At 45.0% G+C, this 12,728-nt stretch overlaps 1 protein-coding gene across 3 annotated transcripts in view; it reads left to right on the top strand.

Annotated features, from left to right (window-relative positions):
- The window catches only part of arhgap46a (Rho GTPase activating protein 46a), a 30,409-nt gene extending 18,062 nt beyond the window's left edge, over window positions 1–12,347 (top strand). For 2 of the 3 annotated variants that reach the window (XM_006784685.3, XM_006784687.3), the window contains exons 3-10: window positions 1,710–3,141; window positions 5,251–5,917; window positions 6,155–6,247; window positions 8,256–8,329; window positions 8,600–8,799; window positions 9,431–9,522; window positions 9,615–9,784; window positions 10,677–12,347. In XM_006784685.3, the coding sequence (XP_006784748.2) occupies window positions 1,710–3,141; window positions 5,251–5,917; window positions 6,155–6,247; window positions 8,256–8,329; window positions 8,600–8,799; window positions 9,431–9,522; window positions 9,615–9,784; window positions 10,677–10,871 (2,923 nt within the window). In that variant the 3' untranslated portion in view covers window positions 10,872–12,347. The remainder of the gene's footprint in view (window positions 1–1,709; window positions 3,142–5,250; window positions 5,918–6,154; window positions 6,248–8,255; window positions 8,330–8,599; window positions 8,800–9,430; window positions 9,523–9,614; window positions 9,785–10,676) is intronic. The other variant, XM_006784686.3, reaches the window with a different exon arrangement.
- The last annotated feature ends 381 nt before the right edge of the window (window positions 12,348–12,728 follow it).

The following is a 12,728-nucleotide window of genomic DNA, read 5'->3' as shown; positions in this document are numbered from 1 at the left end:
AGCATACCAGTGCTAAACAGTCACCTGTGTGTCACGTACTGAGGTGGCAATCGTTTTTGTGTCACCTCCCCCAGAGTGAGAAAACACGGGCTGTTTCAAAGAGCACACACAGGGGTTTCACATGTTTACAGCTGTCACCTAGTCACCACTGGGTGGTGTGGGGTGATTCTCACCCATCAGAGTTCGTCTTCACACGTGTCTGTCTGTGAGTCTTTTATTTAGGCTGTAAAGGGTCCCGATTTTGGGAAGGCAGAGGTCTTGTGGCGTTCCCTCCGTCAGTGCTTGGGTCGTGGGGGGCAGACACAGTTCTGGTGCTGGGGCCAGGTGGCTGAGTCCCAGCTGTTTACAGGCTCTGCACGCACGGTGAGTCTGTGGGACTGGTCAAAGATGAAAACAAGTTTATATTCAAAAGGCTGAGATGGTGTGACTCACACTATAGAGGAGGGTGGCACAGGGTCTAAAGAGAGAGAGGGCTGAGCTGTAGCTAGGAGAACTAAAGGAAGTTTGCCGTTGGCTGGAGGACCTCAGGGGAATCGTTTAAGTATTGTTCCAGAGTTGTGGGGTGGAGAGGGGGGGTCCCTCTGCCTCTTTCTCTCCTCCCTCTGCGTCCTCTTCCTGCCGTTACAGCCAGACTTTCTTCTGAGTCCCAGTACACTTGGGGAAGCCATTGAACATTGGTTTTGTCTCTCCACTGATCTGCGTTTGTGTTGGATTTACCGGGACATAAGGCGATTAGCTTTGATGTAATCAATTACCCCGCTGAATCTTAAGTAGTGGTTAAAGGAAAGGAGGGTAAGTGTTCTTTGCCTACCTTTAAACTTATTTACCTCTTTGAACATTAATTAAGCAAGGAGATACTCTGAGCTTGTTTGTTTAGTGTTGCTACACATGACTTCCTGGGACCAGGCACCGTCTGTGTCCAAGCATGCATGTATGTGCAACAGTGCCGGCTTTAGACGCTCACTGGTTTAAGAGGGCAAGTTTCTGATCAACTGTGGAATGAAAAGTCCTGATTACTGTGGAAGATTATGAGGCAGCAGCAGACCAGAACAGTGTGACCAGATTGATGGCAGATTGTTTTACATTGCTGGGATTAGCAGTGGGTCATTGGTTTATAAGTTAGCCTGGCCTCTCAGCCAAGTTCAACTTCAAGTAAGTTGCACTTTGAACCCGAGTCAAGATATCATCTGCTCACTGCTGCAATCCTGACTTTTCTCAGATCAACCTCTTTTCCCATGGTCACAGTTGCTTTTCTAGTGTTTCAAATGTGTTTCAAGACTTAAAAATATCAAATATTACACATAACTGAACTTACTATGTTCTCCAGACATCTGAGACAAGCGTGAGGAGGAATGGATGTGTTTCAGTGAAATATGTTCAGAGAGTCATTATTTTTAGCCTCTTTTGCTACAACACACACTAAAGTTATTGTCTCATGCTTTGGCATGGCTATTATGACTGCCAGACTAAAAATGGAGTTAAGTATTTGGAGGTCAGTGAAATGTTTGGAGAAGAATGTGTGGATTGCTGCAGATTTTTTTTCCCAGCCCTGTCAGCAGTGAATATTTCAGAGTAGAGGAAACCTAGCCAGTGGCTGTATGACTGCATACATATGATTACATGATTTTTACTGCCTCTTGATGTTTGGGTTTTTATTTAGACTTGATTATTTGTCTGATCTCATTGTGTGCATGTTTTCCCTTTTTCAGGGATATTTCTCAAAGATGGCAGCCAGCACCTGGTTCTAAGGCAGCCATGTTGGTGAAGGTGAACAGCATGAGCCGCACCCAGCCCAACCCAGCAATCCAGCAAAACCTCCAGCAAAATAAAGCCAATACCTTCACCCTCCACACCTCCTGCAACAAGGCCCAAGGGGGACAGTTCAGCTCTGCACAGGGATATAAAACAGCCCCTTCCGGCAAAATGACAGGTGACACACGTCAGGCCCATCACCTGAGAAAAGCCAGCAACGGCAGCTTTTGTTTGGTGACGTCAGACAGTAGCCATCCCAGTCCACTCCTTCACAGGTCACAGACGAGCACACCACGCCCCGTCTCTCCCCATTATGGCTCCACTGCTCCAATCTATGATGAGCCAGTTTCAGACTGCCCTATATATGATGAACCCCCCACAGACATGGAGGTGGAGGGGGCACACTTGTACAATGGACAACTTCTGTCTCGTTTGACACCTACCCATAGTCTCCAGAAACCCAGACTCCTCCAGCAACCTGCTTCATCTCATCCAGGGTCCAGACACAGGAGAAATCCTTCTGCTTCCGACTACAGCCCAGCTGGACTGGAGTGTATCAAGCACATGGTCAACGTGGACCCCAAACAGGGGCTTCTATCCAGCTCTCCTGTGCCCACACGTTCCCCTTCACCTACCTCCAGGCAAGACCCTGTATTGACGCAGCCTCAACCGTATCCACATCCCCACACTCACTCTTTACAGCAGGGTCGAGGTCAGTTAAGGGACAGGGAACCAGGAACGCCAGGCCCAAGTTCACTGGACAAGAAACAAAGCTGGCGGGTCCTGGAGGCCACTGTGCAGCGCGCCATGGAGGCTCGGCACAGCAGGCAGAGCAGCCAGGCCTCTCAGGACTTCCCTTCCTCGACCCCGCAGGCCATAGCAAACTATCAAGACTCTGGTTACTCCACTGGCCCCTCCCCGAGTCTCAGGCGAAAGAGCAGGAGAAGAGTGGGAGCCGGTGGTGGTGCAGGAGGTAGGCCAGGGTCAGTAGGCAGCAGTGGGGAGCTGTGCGCCCTCAATGAGAGGTTGATGGCCGAAATGAGGGAGGTGGTAAGTCGCTCCAACACAATGAGAGAGGTGAGAGCAGGGCTGGATCCAGAGATGGGGGAGAGGGTTGTTGTAGCTCGGACACGCTCCCCCGCAGACTCACTTAGGTGGTACGGAGGAGGAGGGGGACGGGGGTCGGCAGGAAGGTGCGCATCTCGAGAGGACCTCACTGGGGGCCCCCGGACAATGAAAGGGGCAAGTACCTGTGACAACCCAGCCCTGACTCCTCTGGAAATGCCAGGGAGGCAGAAAAGAACTTATGAAAAGGTGGATACCTTGGAGTTGAGTGTCAATAGCCAGGCCAGCCTGTCGTCACCAGAGACCCCAGGACCACCCTCCCAGGTAACCCCCTTATGTTTCTGTGTGTATTTGTGGGTCTGTGGGTGGGTTGGTGAATGAGTGAGGCAAACAGCAAAAAGTTTATTTTGTTACAAACAACTACTTACGATTGTAAGATAAGGGCTCTTATCCAGTGTTTTGATACTTTCCTGTTTGATTAAGAGATCAACTGTTTTTGTGTGGTCTGTTTTCCTCAGCAGGTGTGCTTGGATTCAGCTTTGTTCTGTTTGAGCTCTGGTTACTGATATTTCTCCAGAATCATTATCTTAGGAGGAAAAATAAATCAGTTTCACTGTCAAATGAGCGTAAGACATGTCAGAATAAAGTATATGGGAATATTTAGCTGCTGCTTTTATATCATCAAGTTTGTATTTTCTGTGAGAGCTGTGAGTGACAGACAATTTTTTTGCAGTAATATTCTTCTTTGCTATTAGATCCAGTTATATTTTTTTTAAACATATTTTGGTATTTTTTTATGATGAGGTCTTATGGCTTATTAAAAGGTATCCATAAAAAATTGCTGTGAAAATGGAAAAACAAATTTCTGACCTCTATTTGGACTAATGTAAGTAGCAGCCAGTTCCAAGGTCTGCTTCTTCTAATCAACAGACACACACCTCATGCATCCGTAAATGTTAAAATCTCTATATAAAGCCGTTTAAGTCCGCCTCTGCAAACCACAGTGATTAATGTTTGATGCAGCGGTTGCCTCTGGGATGAAAACAATAGGCCTAATCCGTTTCTTTGAGAAGAAATTAGAGGATTTTGTGAGTAATGCCTCTTACATTCCAGTCTTGAGTGCCTAAATGTCCCCAGGACATTTGACAGTGAGCAGGCTGAGCACCACTGACAATAATGGCCACAATCCCAGCAATAGCTGTCATCCTCTTACCACCGTCCATCTGCCCTGCCCTGCAGGTACTGTATACTCACATGCCAGCTCTGTGCTTGGGCATCTGGGGCCCATGCCAGGCCAGAAAGATTCAGGACATGGCTTCCCTTGGTCAGGAAGGAGAGCCACTGTGGCCCATATGGCCCATGTTTGGCAAGGAGTTAAGAGGCGGACGGGTACCACGGCTTATTGGTACCACTGTAGCTATAGCCTGCTTGACAACAGCCAAGGCCCCCTAAGTCTGTCCTGGAATGTTCTTCAGACCTGCTGTTATGTCACTCATAGATTATAGCTGGTTATGTGTGATTACAAAAACTCTACTCTAGAAAATGTAGTGCTAGAGTTCTTTTCTTACTGAAAAAGGTCTGTGACTCAGCCTTTTCAACGAATGCACTGGAACAATTTTTACAGAAAGAAATCATTTTCTGTTCCCACTGTTCCTTGTACTGATCCATCTGTTAACTAAACAGTTTAATTTACTAAAATGAGTGTTTACATAGTAAAATGTATTCTCTACTTCATCAAGCATTCAATTTGTTCATTTCATCTAGTACTATTTTAAAGCTGTAGTGGATTCCTTTTAAAGCCAAATCCCAGACCTGCTTTATTTGACTGAGAAACAAAAATCTGAAACCCAGCTTGTCTGGCACTCATCACTTCCATAGTACCGCACGGTCTCGTTAAAGACATGTCCATGCTTTTTAGGTCCCATTAGTAAATTTCAGCTTTGATTTTGGCTCAGGGTTTGTATTGTTCTTGGCTGTTTGGGGGATATGCGTCGGTTACTGGATTCCTGTATTAAGAGAGCCAAGGTGCTCCTTTCACATTTACATGGCCACGAACTCAACCTCAGGGATCACAGGGAAGTCTTGTGCAGAGCATAGATGTAACTCAGTTAGTGTTAAAAAAAGATTATTTTTTTGTTTGTTTTTTGGTGCCACTACGTGCTCACCTACTGTTCAGAACAGGGTTCATAAGGATTTGTGGAGATTTCTTCCTGTTTCAGGTCTTTGCTGGCATTAGGGAATAAATGTGGCAGTCCTGCTACAGTCCCCCCTCGAGTCCCAGCACTGCAGAGCCGAGCATAGTAGGCAGAAAGCAGCCTGCCTCTCAAAGGCTGCAGCTGCATGCACACAGTTTGCATATTTGCTGCACTCTTGCCTCACATACTCTCTCCTTTACTTCCTCTGTCCCATGTCCACCCCGTGTCCTCCCTGCAGGCCAGCACCCTAGAGCTGCAGGCTCAGTTGGAGAGCAGAAAGAAAGGCATGGTGGATGGACGGACTGCTTCCCTGGGCCCCCACCGCCCCACCAACCACGACAACGCAGAAGGAGGTGATGGTGCGGGTGGAAGAGTAGGAGGGTCTGCCTACCAACTCTCCTACGCCACCCTGCGGCAGCCCCCACCTCCTGACGTTGGCATGGAGGACTGGGCCAGCAAGCATCTCAACATGCACACACAAGGACTCTTCCGGCGCCGGGTCTCCATCGCCAACATGCTGTCTTGGAACCGCGGGTCCATCAAAAAGCCCATGCTCATCACCAGCAATCGCGCTGTCAGGAAGGAGGCCTGCGAGATGTTCAAGCTGGTCCAAGCTTACATGGGAGACAGGCCTTCACGTCTCGACCGCCGTCACTGCGCCCTGCTTATCATTACCAAGTGCTGGGACATGCCGGGGCTGCGGGACGAACTGTACGTGCAGTTGGTGAGGCAAACCACAGGCAACGCCAGCCCCAGAAGTTTGGCAGCAGGCTGGGAGCTGATGGCCGTCAGCTTGGCCTTCTTTGCCCCCTCCCCAAAGTTCCGCTGTTACCTGGAAGGCTACATACAGAGACACACGGAGCCAACCAGCGACAAGAAATGTGAGTCTCAGACTGAGCAGCAGGGTGGGTCACCTTTCTTTCTTCTGTACCTCCCTGTGTTGTCTGATTAAAGCAGTTCCTGGTTGTTGTTTTTTTAATAGTTCTCATGTGTTCCTCCTTCCCCTTCTGTTTCCCATTCGGATTATATTTCTGTTTTGTCCAAATGATCAAGTGTAGTATGATGAGGTGTGATCTTACTATTGGCTCTGTTTTTATCTAACTGATATTTATTTGACCTTTGCTATTGTGTGTGTTTCGTAGTGACCCAATTCATACTGGAACAACAGGAACTAAAGCTTAAGAAGAATTCAAAGTCCAGAAAGAAGCGAAAACAGAATACAGAGGAGGAAGAAGGTACATTTTTTTGGTTTATGTTCCTTTCAGTCCAACATATTACTTTTTGAAACAGTTTTTTGCACTTGGTCATGGTTATCTCTTGGACAGGGCGGGGGAATAAGTTTAAAGATGTTTTTCTACTCTCTTTAAAACGTGTCTGGAGTGTAAGCAGAGCAAGCCATTACAAATCAAATATATCAGTCCCTGCAGAGTGACCGCTCTGAGTGGGATGGAAAATGCAGCACTGTGCAGTTTGTCGGTCGAGTACATGCTGATGTACTTGCCGGCACCATGAATGGCTTCTTAGAGAGTTGAGCTGAAAAACAGTAGGATGAGAATTTCATGGGGCCCTGGACACAATTGGCCACACTGTGATTCGTATCAGCGGCCTCTCTCTCTCCCTGCCACTTGTTTGTCAGACGGCCTTTTAAGTGGATAGCTACTCATCAGCACGTGCCCTCATTAGATCAACCCACACTGCCAGCTCTGGTGATGATGTCACCAGAGAGGAACCCGATCTTTTCAACAACAGTGGCTACACGCTTTGTACTTCACTGACTCAGGGCTTTACGCTGGAAAACCTCCAGCTGACTAATGGGTCAAAGAGAAAGCCCACTGAACCTCGCTGAGTAACTCTAATGGCCAAAAAGAATCCCGATGACCGCCAACAAGCAGAAAAACTGTATGAAGAAAGCTGCTGTTTGTGTGGCGGGTTACAGAGCTGGAACACGCACTTTGTGTTTTGACTAGATCAACAAGCAGCTGTGAGCAGCAGGCGTGGGAGTCCAACATGGGAACTAAAGCTGAGGTCTGGCCTAGTGTGGCCTTGGAAACATCTACACGTTTGGGATCAGAAGTAGGGCTGTTTTCAGCCAGCACTTGGAGGAGCATTTTGCAAATAATGACCAAGACGAGACATAAGCCTTCTCTTTATTTTAATGACTCTGTTTTTGTTGTTGTTACGTTTCCCTTCAGTCTATGTGTAGACAGGTGTCATGCCGTTCTCAGCCTGGTACGGTACACTCAAGCTCTTAATGAGCTCATATTTCTCCCGGGCTTTGGTTGCCTGGGTGTTGTGTTTTTCATGCCAGCAAGTCTGATGTAAATATAGACCACCGCTAGTGTTTAAACCCCTTCTTCTCACTGCAGTGCAGGGCTCTACACTCTTGCTTTTCTTCCTGTAAATGTTGGGAACTGTTTGGGGTGGGGGTAAAGCCAATCTTTGCCAAGATCAAGGGCAAATTATTGGTATGATCTCGCTAATTAGACATAATTATAGTCAGATGTGGGCAGATTAGCAGAAGTTGCAAACTTGCATAGGAGTCACCTGTTTGCTATAAATCTGTAGACTCTTGGGATTTTTGGGAATGCACTGGAAAGTGTTACTTTTTAAATTATTGTCAGTAAATTTGTCCAGTCTGGGCCTGATTAAGGTTTTTGATAGAGTGAAGTGTGAATACAGCTCTAGAGCTTCAGAGTTTAAGTATTTATCACACTACACAAATATGTAGATATTTGTTTTTATGAGCTGAAAAGATGACTGAACAATCAGCGCTCTATTCTTTCGTGAACTCTAGGTGTAGAAAACTTCTAGGAAGATCAGGTTCTTTTTGAATCAGCTTTTTCTTTTAGGCATTTCTCATCCAGAATAGATCTGGATCCTGCTTTAGGGCAGGTAGCGTACGGGAAGCCTCTGTGCTTCTTATTCACTCCAGAGGCCTTTATGTCTGTGTGTGCTGATGAATCACCTGAACGTTGGATGTGTGGGCTGGATCTTGACTCTGAGCTTTTGTTCAGCAGCAGTAAATCTTCCCTCAGCCTGACAGTTTAGCCGGGCCTGTTTTAATCCCCATATGCCAGAATTACACTGTCAACAAGTCTCTCCAATTACCAGTGCCTGCTTTGATACTCTATGTGACATCAGTGGGGAAAAACAGCTTGGGAAAGAATTTCAATCATTTATTATTTTGTGTGTTCAGTAATGCCTGACGCTTAAGGGGTTTACATATTGTTCCTTCTCCCACAGGCCTCCCTATCAGCACCTATGCCAAGTTCTGCCACCGGAAGCTGCAGAAGGTTGCAATCACCGGTGGCAAAAAGGTACGCTAGAAGAATAAAAAGAGCTATCAAGGTGTTTCAGTTCCACATGATAAAAGTTCAGGCATATCAGTTTTAAAGGTCTGATGTGAATCATCTTAGATAGCGTCACAGAGAGAAACATAATTACAGGTATGCTTACAGTCACAGGTATAGACATAAACACAGACCCAGTCATTGTAGCACAGCTGTAGACACAACCATCATTAGTATCACGGCCCCTGATATACCCAGGTTGTAAATCCTCCCCCTGTGCTTCCTTCTCACCTCCAGGGTCTACGTAAGCCCACTTTGGAGGAGATCGACCACAGCAGACGGGCTATTGTCACTCCCTCCCTTTTCGGCAGTTCTCTGGAGGAGGTGATGGAGCGGCAGAGTGAACTCTTCCCAGACAGGAAACTGCCCTGGGTGCAGGTTCAGCTTTCCCAGTACGTTCTCGCTCTGGGCGGAGCTCAGACAGAGGGCATCTTCAGGTAAGACAGACCCAACTCAGTCAATGACATGCCTCAACTCGAGCAGCAACTGTGCAGTGTTGAAAATGAGAAGGGGATCTTATGTACCAATGTGCACACTGTGTTGTATGTATAGTGCATCTAAACGTATGTGTGTGGTCTCCTTTAGCCACGTATTTCTCAGCGCTCTCTCCTTGAGCACAGTACACAGAACAGACAGCAGAAAAAACACTCCCAGGACAAGCACTGTTTTGATTTGATACTTCATGATATGTGTTTACATTACAGCTTAAGCCTACAAGCATGTGGGAGCTTCACAGCCGAGTGTTTGTGTAGGGTTTTCTCCAGCAAAATGCAATCCTGTAGCATCTTGACTTGTTTAGAAAACGTTTGCTTTTCACTAAACATACTTTACGCGGATCTCTCTCTGTGAAACATCTACATAGGGAAATTCCTGAGGAGGGTGTTGTTTGGTTATATTGCTTATTCTGTTTTTGTGTTGTTTCATGCAACTACAGCAAACAAAGCAAGAGTCACCAGGCCACATTTGAGGAATGGGGTTTGCCACCAGGCATGAAGAATGTGCAGAGTAGAAGTAGAGGTCCCTCTTGTGGCTGCTGGTTGTAACTGTAGGGTTGCTTTTTATCCACAGGGTTCCTGGAGATATTGATGAAGTAAATGCACTGAAGCTCCAAGTAGACCAGTGGAGGATTCCAGAGAACCTCTCTGACCCCAATGTTCCTGGTGAGCACTGATTTTTAAATTTAAAGTATTTGATTGTTTTCTTCTTGAACTTTTTTCTTTATTAAAAAAATCTCTTGTCATGTCTCGTTCAGCCTCGCTGATGAAGCTATGGTATCGGGAGCTGGAAGAACCCCTCATCCCCATGAACTTCTACAAGCAGTGCGTCACTAACTGCGATGACCCAGTGTCGGCCATTGCCGTGGTGCAATCTCTGCCTGAGCTCAGCCGGCTCGTTCTCTGCTACTTCATCCACTTCCTGCAGGTAACCAATAAGCTGACAGATTCATAATCTTGTCACGCAGGCTCCTTAGTCATGGTGTAGTAAGTGAACACCATTGTGATTATATATAGACATGTTTTGTTCAAAACAAAAGATCAGTTAAAACTGAACTTTACACTAATAACAAAACTCGGGGGGGGGGGGGGGGGGGGGGGGACGTCACGTAAACATTTAAGAGTGGTTACAGTTGTCTGTAAGTGAAAGCACCACTCATTCAAAAAGAGCTGCAATGCAGAAGTGAAAAAAAACAAAAACAATGATGAATCAAAAAGTAGAATGAACACAAAGTATTGACTTAAAAGGTTTAGGATGACTTGGGCTTAATTGAGCCTTCTTACAGAGCACTTTGTCATGAGCAGACCTTTTTAATGTAGTCCATCAGATTAAAAAACAAGACAAAAGAATAAATTCTTGAACAGTGTTAATCATACCTAGTTTTTGTTTATCGTCCTAATAGTAAACATTTTTATTATTTACAGTGAATTACACATTCATAATCAAGTTTGCTTGTCCTTAATCATACATTAAAAAAAACTATTCCTCTTAGTTCAATGCTACACATTTACAAGTTGCTGAATCCTATCTCAGCTGTAGGGCGAGAGGCAGGGTACACCCTGAACAGGTCACCAGTCTATCACAGGGCTGATAGAAAAAGACCCACTTTGGAATAACCAGTTAGCAAAACAGAGTGTTGGTAAACTCTTAAAAATCTCATTGATTGATTTATAAAGTAATTATATAATAAAACTGTTGAGCATTTGACCTTTTTAAATAATTGAATATGACTCATGCATAAGTGACTGTAGGTTTAAGTTCAGACAGTTCACACACCTCCTGATTGCTTTTCCTCTCCTTCCTTCACTTTTATCTCCAGGTATTCGCTCAGCCATCCAATGTCGCAATTACCAAGATGGATGTGAACAACCTGGCCATGGTGATGGCTCCCAACTGCCTCCGATGCCAGTCCGACGACCCACGGATCATCTTCGAGAACACCCGCAAGGAGATGTCCTTCCTGAGAATGCTCATCGTTCACCTGGACACCAGTTTCATTGAAGGGGTGGTGTAGAGGTTGCAAAGCACAGAGAGTGCACCTCAGGGGCTGATCAGCCCTCAAACTTCTCCAGTTATACATTAGAAGCATGCAAAAATACTGTCTCTCTGTTCAGACCGCACTGGAAACTGTTGAGGTGAGATATTAAACTTCTTACAACACAAGGAGTGCGAAAACCGCTTTAGCTGGGACTTTGAGCCCTTGTGCTCTCCTGCTTTCTTACTGAAAGACGAACACACCACCTTAGGATTCACTGATTTTGATACTAAAATCTACAGTGACTGCTTACAAGTGGTTCACTTTAATGACTGTATTTTCTAACCGCTGCATGTGAAGAGGTTTACCTTTATTTCTTATCTAATTGGTAGTACTATAGTTACATGGGACAACTGGGCTGTGCAAAGTACAAAATTAGTTTCAGAAATTCCTTACTTGCACAAAAAAAACACAAGGCAGCAGTGTTAACGCTCTGCCTTTTTTTTCCTTTTTTCTCCTCTCCCCACCCCTCTGGTTGATTTCATTCAAGCGTGTGTGCGTGTGTGATTGTCAGCGTGTGAACAAAAGGCACAGCCTTCTATTATGTACAGAAAATTGAACATAAGAAATGTAAAAGAGATCTTGTAATGGCGTCTTGTTAATAAGCTTGCCTGTGCTGTTCTGAGTAGTCGTACTGATAGCCGGTCTCCTCGTATTTAATTTTACGAGGCATATAAAGCCACTCCACCGCAATTATTCTGACTACAGAGGCTTCATTTCAAAGCACAAACTAGAGGGATGTACAGAAAGCTCTTGATAATGGATGGTGGCAATTTTCTAAGCAAATAAACATGGAACTACTTTGATTTTTCCAAATTCAAACGATTGCCGAAGCCAGGCAGGAGTGTTAATTCTAATTACAGCTCACGCTGTAACAACGTGGGAGGCTGGTCATTCAACTGATAATACACTCTCTATTATCTGTAACATAAATTTCAATTGGAATCAAGTTCTCTTGTGTTTGTGGTCCGTATGTTATGCTTTTTTTTGGCTCAGGTCTTACTATAAAACGGGTGTTAGTTGTGAGAACTGTACATGGCCTCTCTCTTTCTCTCTCTCACAGACTGAAAATTTGATTAACCTAACACAAGCCTCCTTCGCTGAGAATGGAATATTGATTTAACTGTCAAGTGCTATGAGAATGTAAACTGAGCTTTTTTGTGGCCCTCTTTAAGGCTTTGTCGATGTAAATATTTTACATGTAAAATAGTAGTAACTTCCTGTAAGTGTATTCTAATGGTCTGGGTTATGGTTGAGCTTAACTGTTGCTGTAAAAGAGCAATAAAAAAACTTTTGTGTTGTAATTAACTGATCATTTTTCTGCTGTAACCGCTCATCTTACGAACATAGGAATGATTCAAACCACTTTCCTTGTACATGCGTGTATGTGTGTTGGCATACTTTCTCATCGTAATAAGGAATGATTGTCCATGAATAAAGATTTGTTCAAAATTACTGTTGGATTCCTTAGTGTGTGCAATTTATTTGTATTTTGATTTTTTTTGGTTTGGGGCAGTTTGCCTTTATTCTGGTAATAATAGTTTGAAAAAAAGTGTGGAAGAACACCAAGTAACAAAGTCCTCTGATACCTCTGTGCAGTGGCTTAAAACTGCACAGTTCAGCCTGTATTAAAGCGTTTCTTGAGAGGTTATGTTAAATCACTAATTTTCAATCCAATCCTTTACCTGACCATTTTCAAAGGAATGTTTTTGTTGTTTGTTAACAATGTCCCATGAATCATTCACAGGTGTCACGACTCTGTGATAGGCCCCAAGCCAGATATTTTCTTGGGCCGTTGTCACCATGTGGGTGGCTGTGGCTCAGGAGGTAGAGCAG

This window comes from Neolamprologus brichardi, chromosome 5 (assembly GCF_056152115.1).
Source record: "Neolamprologus brichardi isolate AB-2024 chromosome 5, ASM5615211v1, whole genome shotgun sequence".
NCBI classification, from domain to species: domain Eukaryota; kingdom Metazoa; phylum Chordata; class Actinopteri; order Cichliformes; family Cichlidae; genus Neolamprologus; species Neolamprologus brichardi.
Note: the sequence above shows the minus strand (reverse complement) of the source record. Positions and strands in the feature narration are given on the sequence as shown.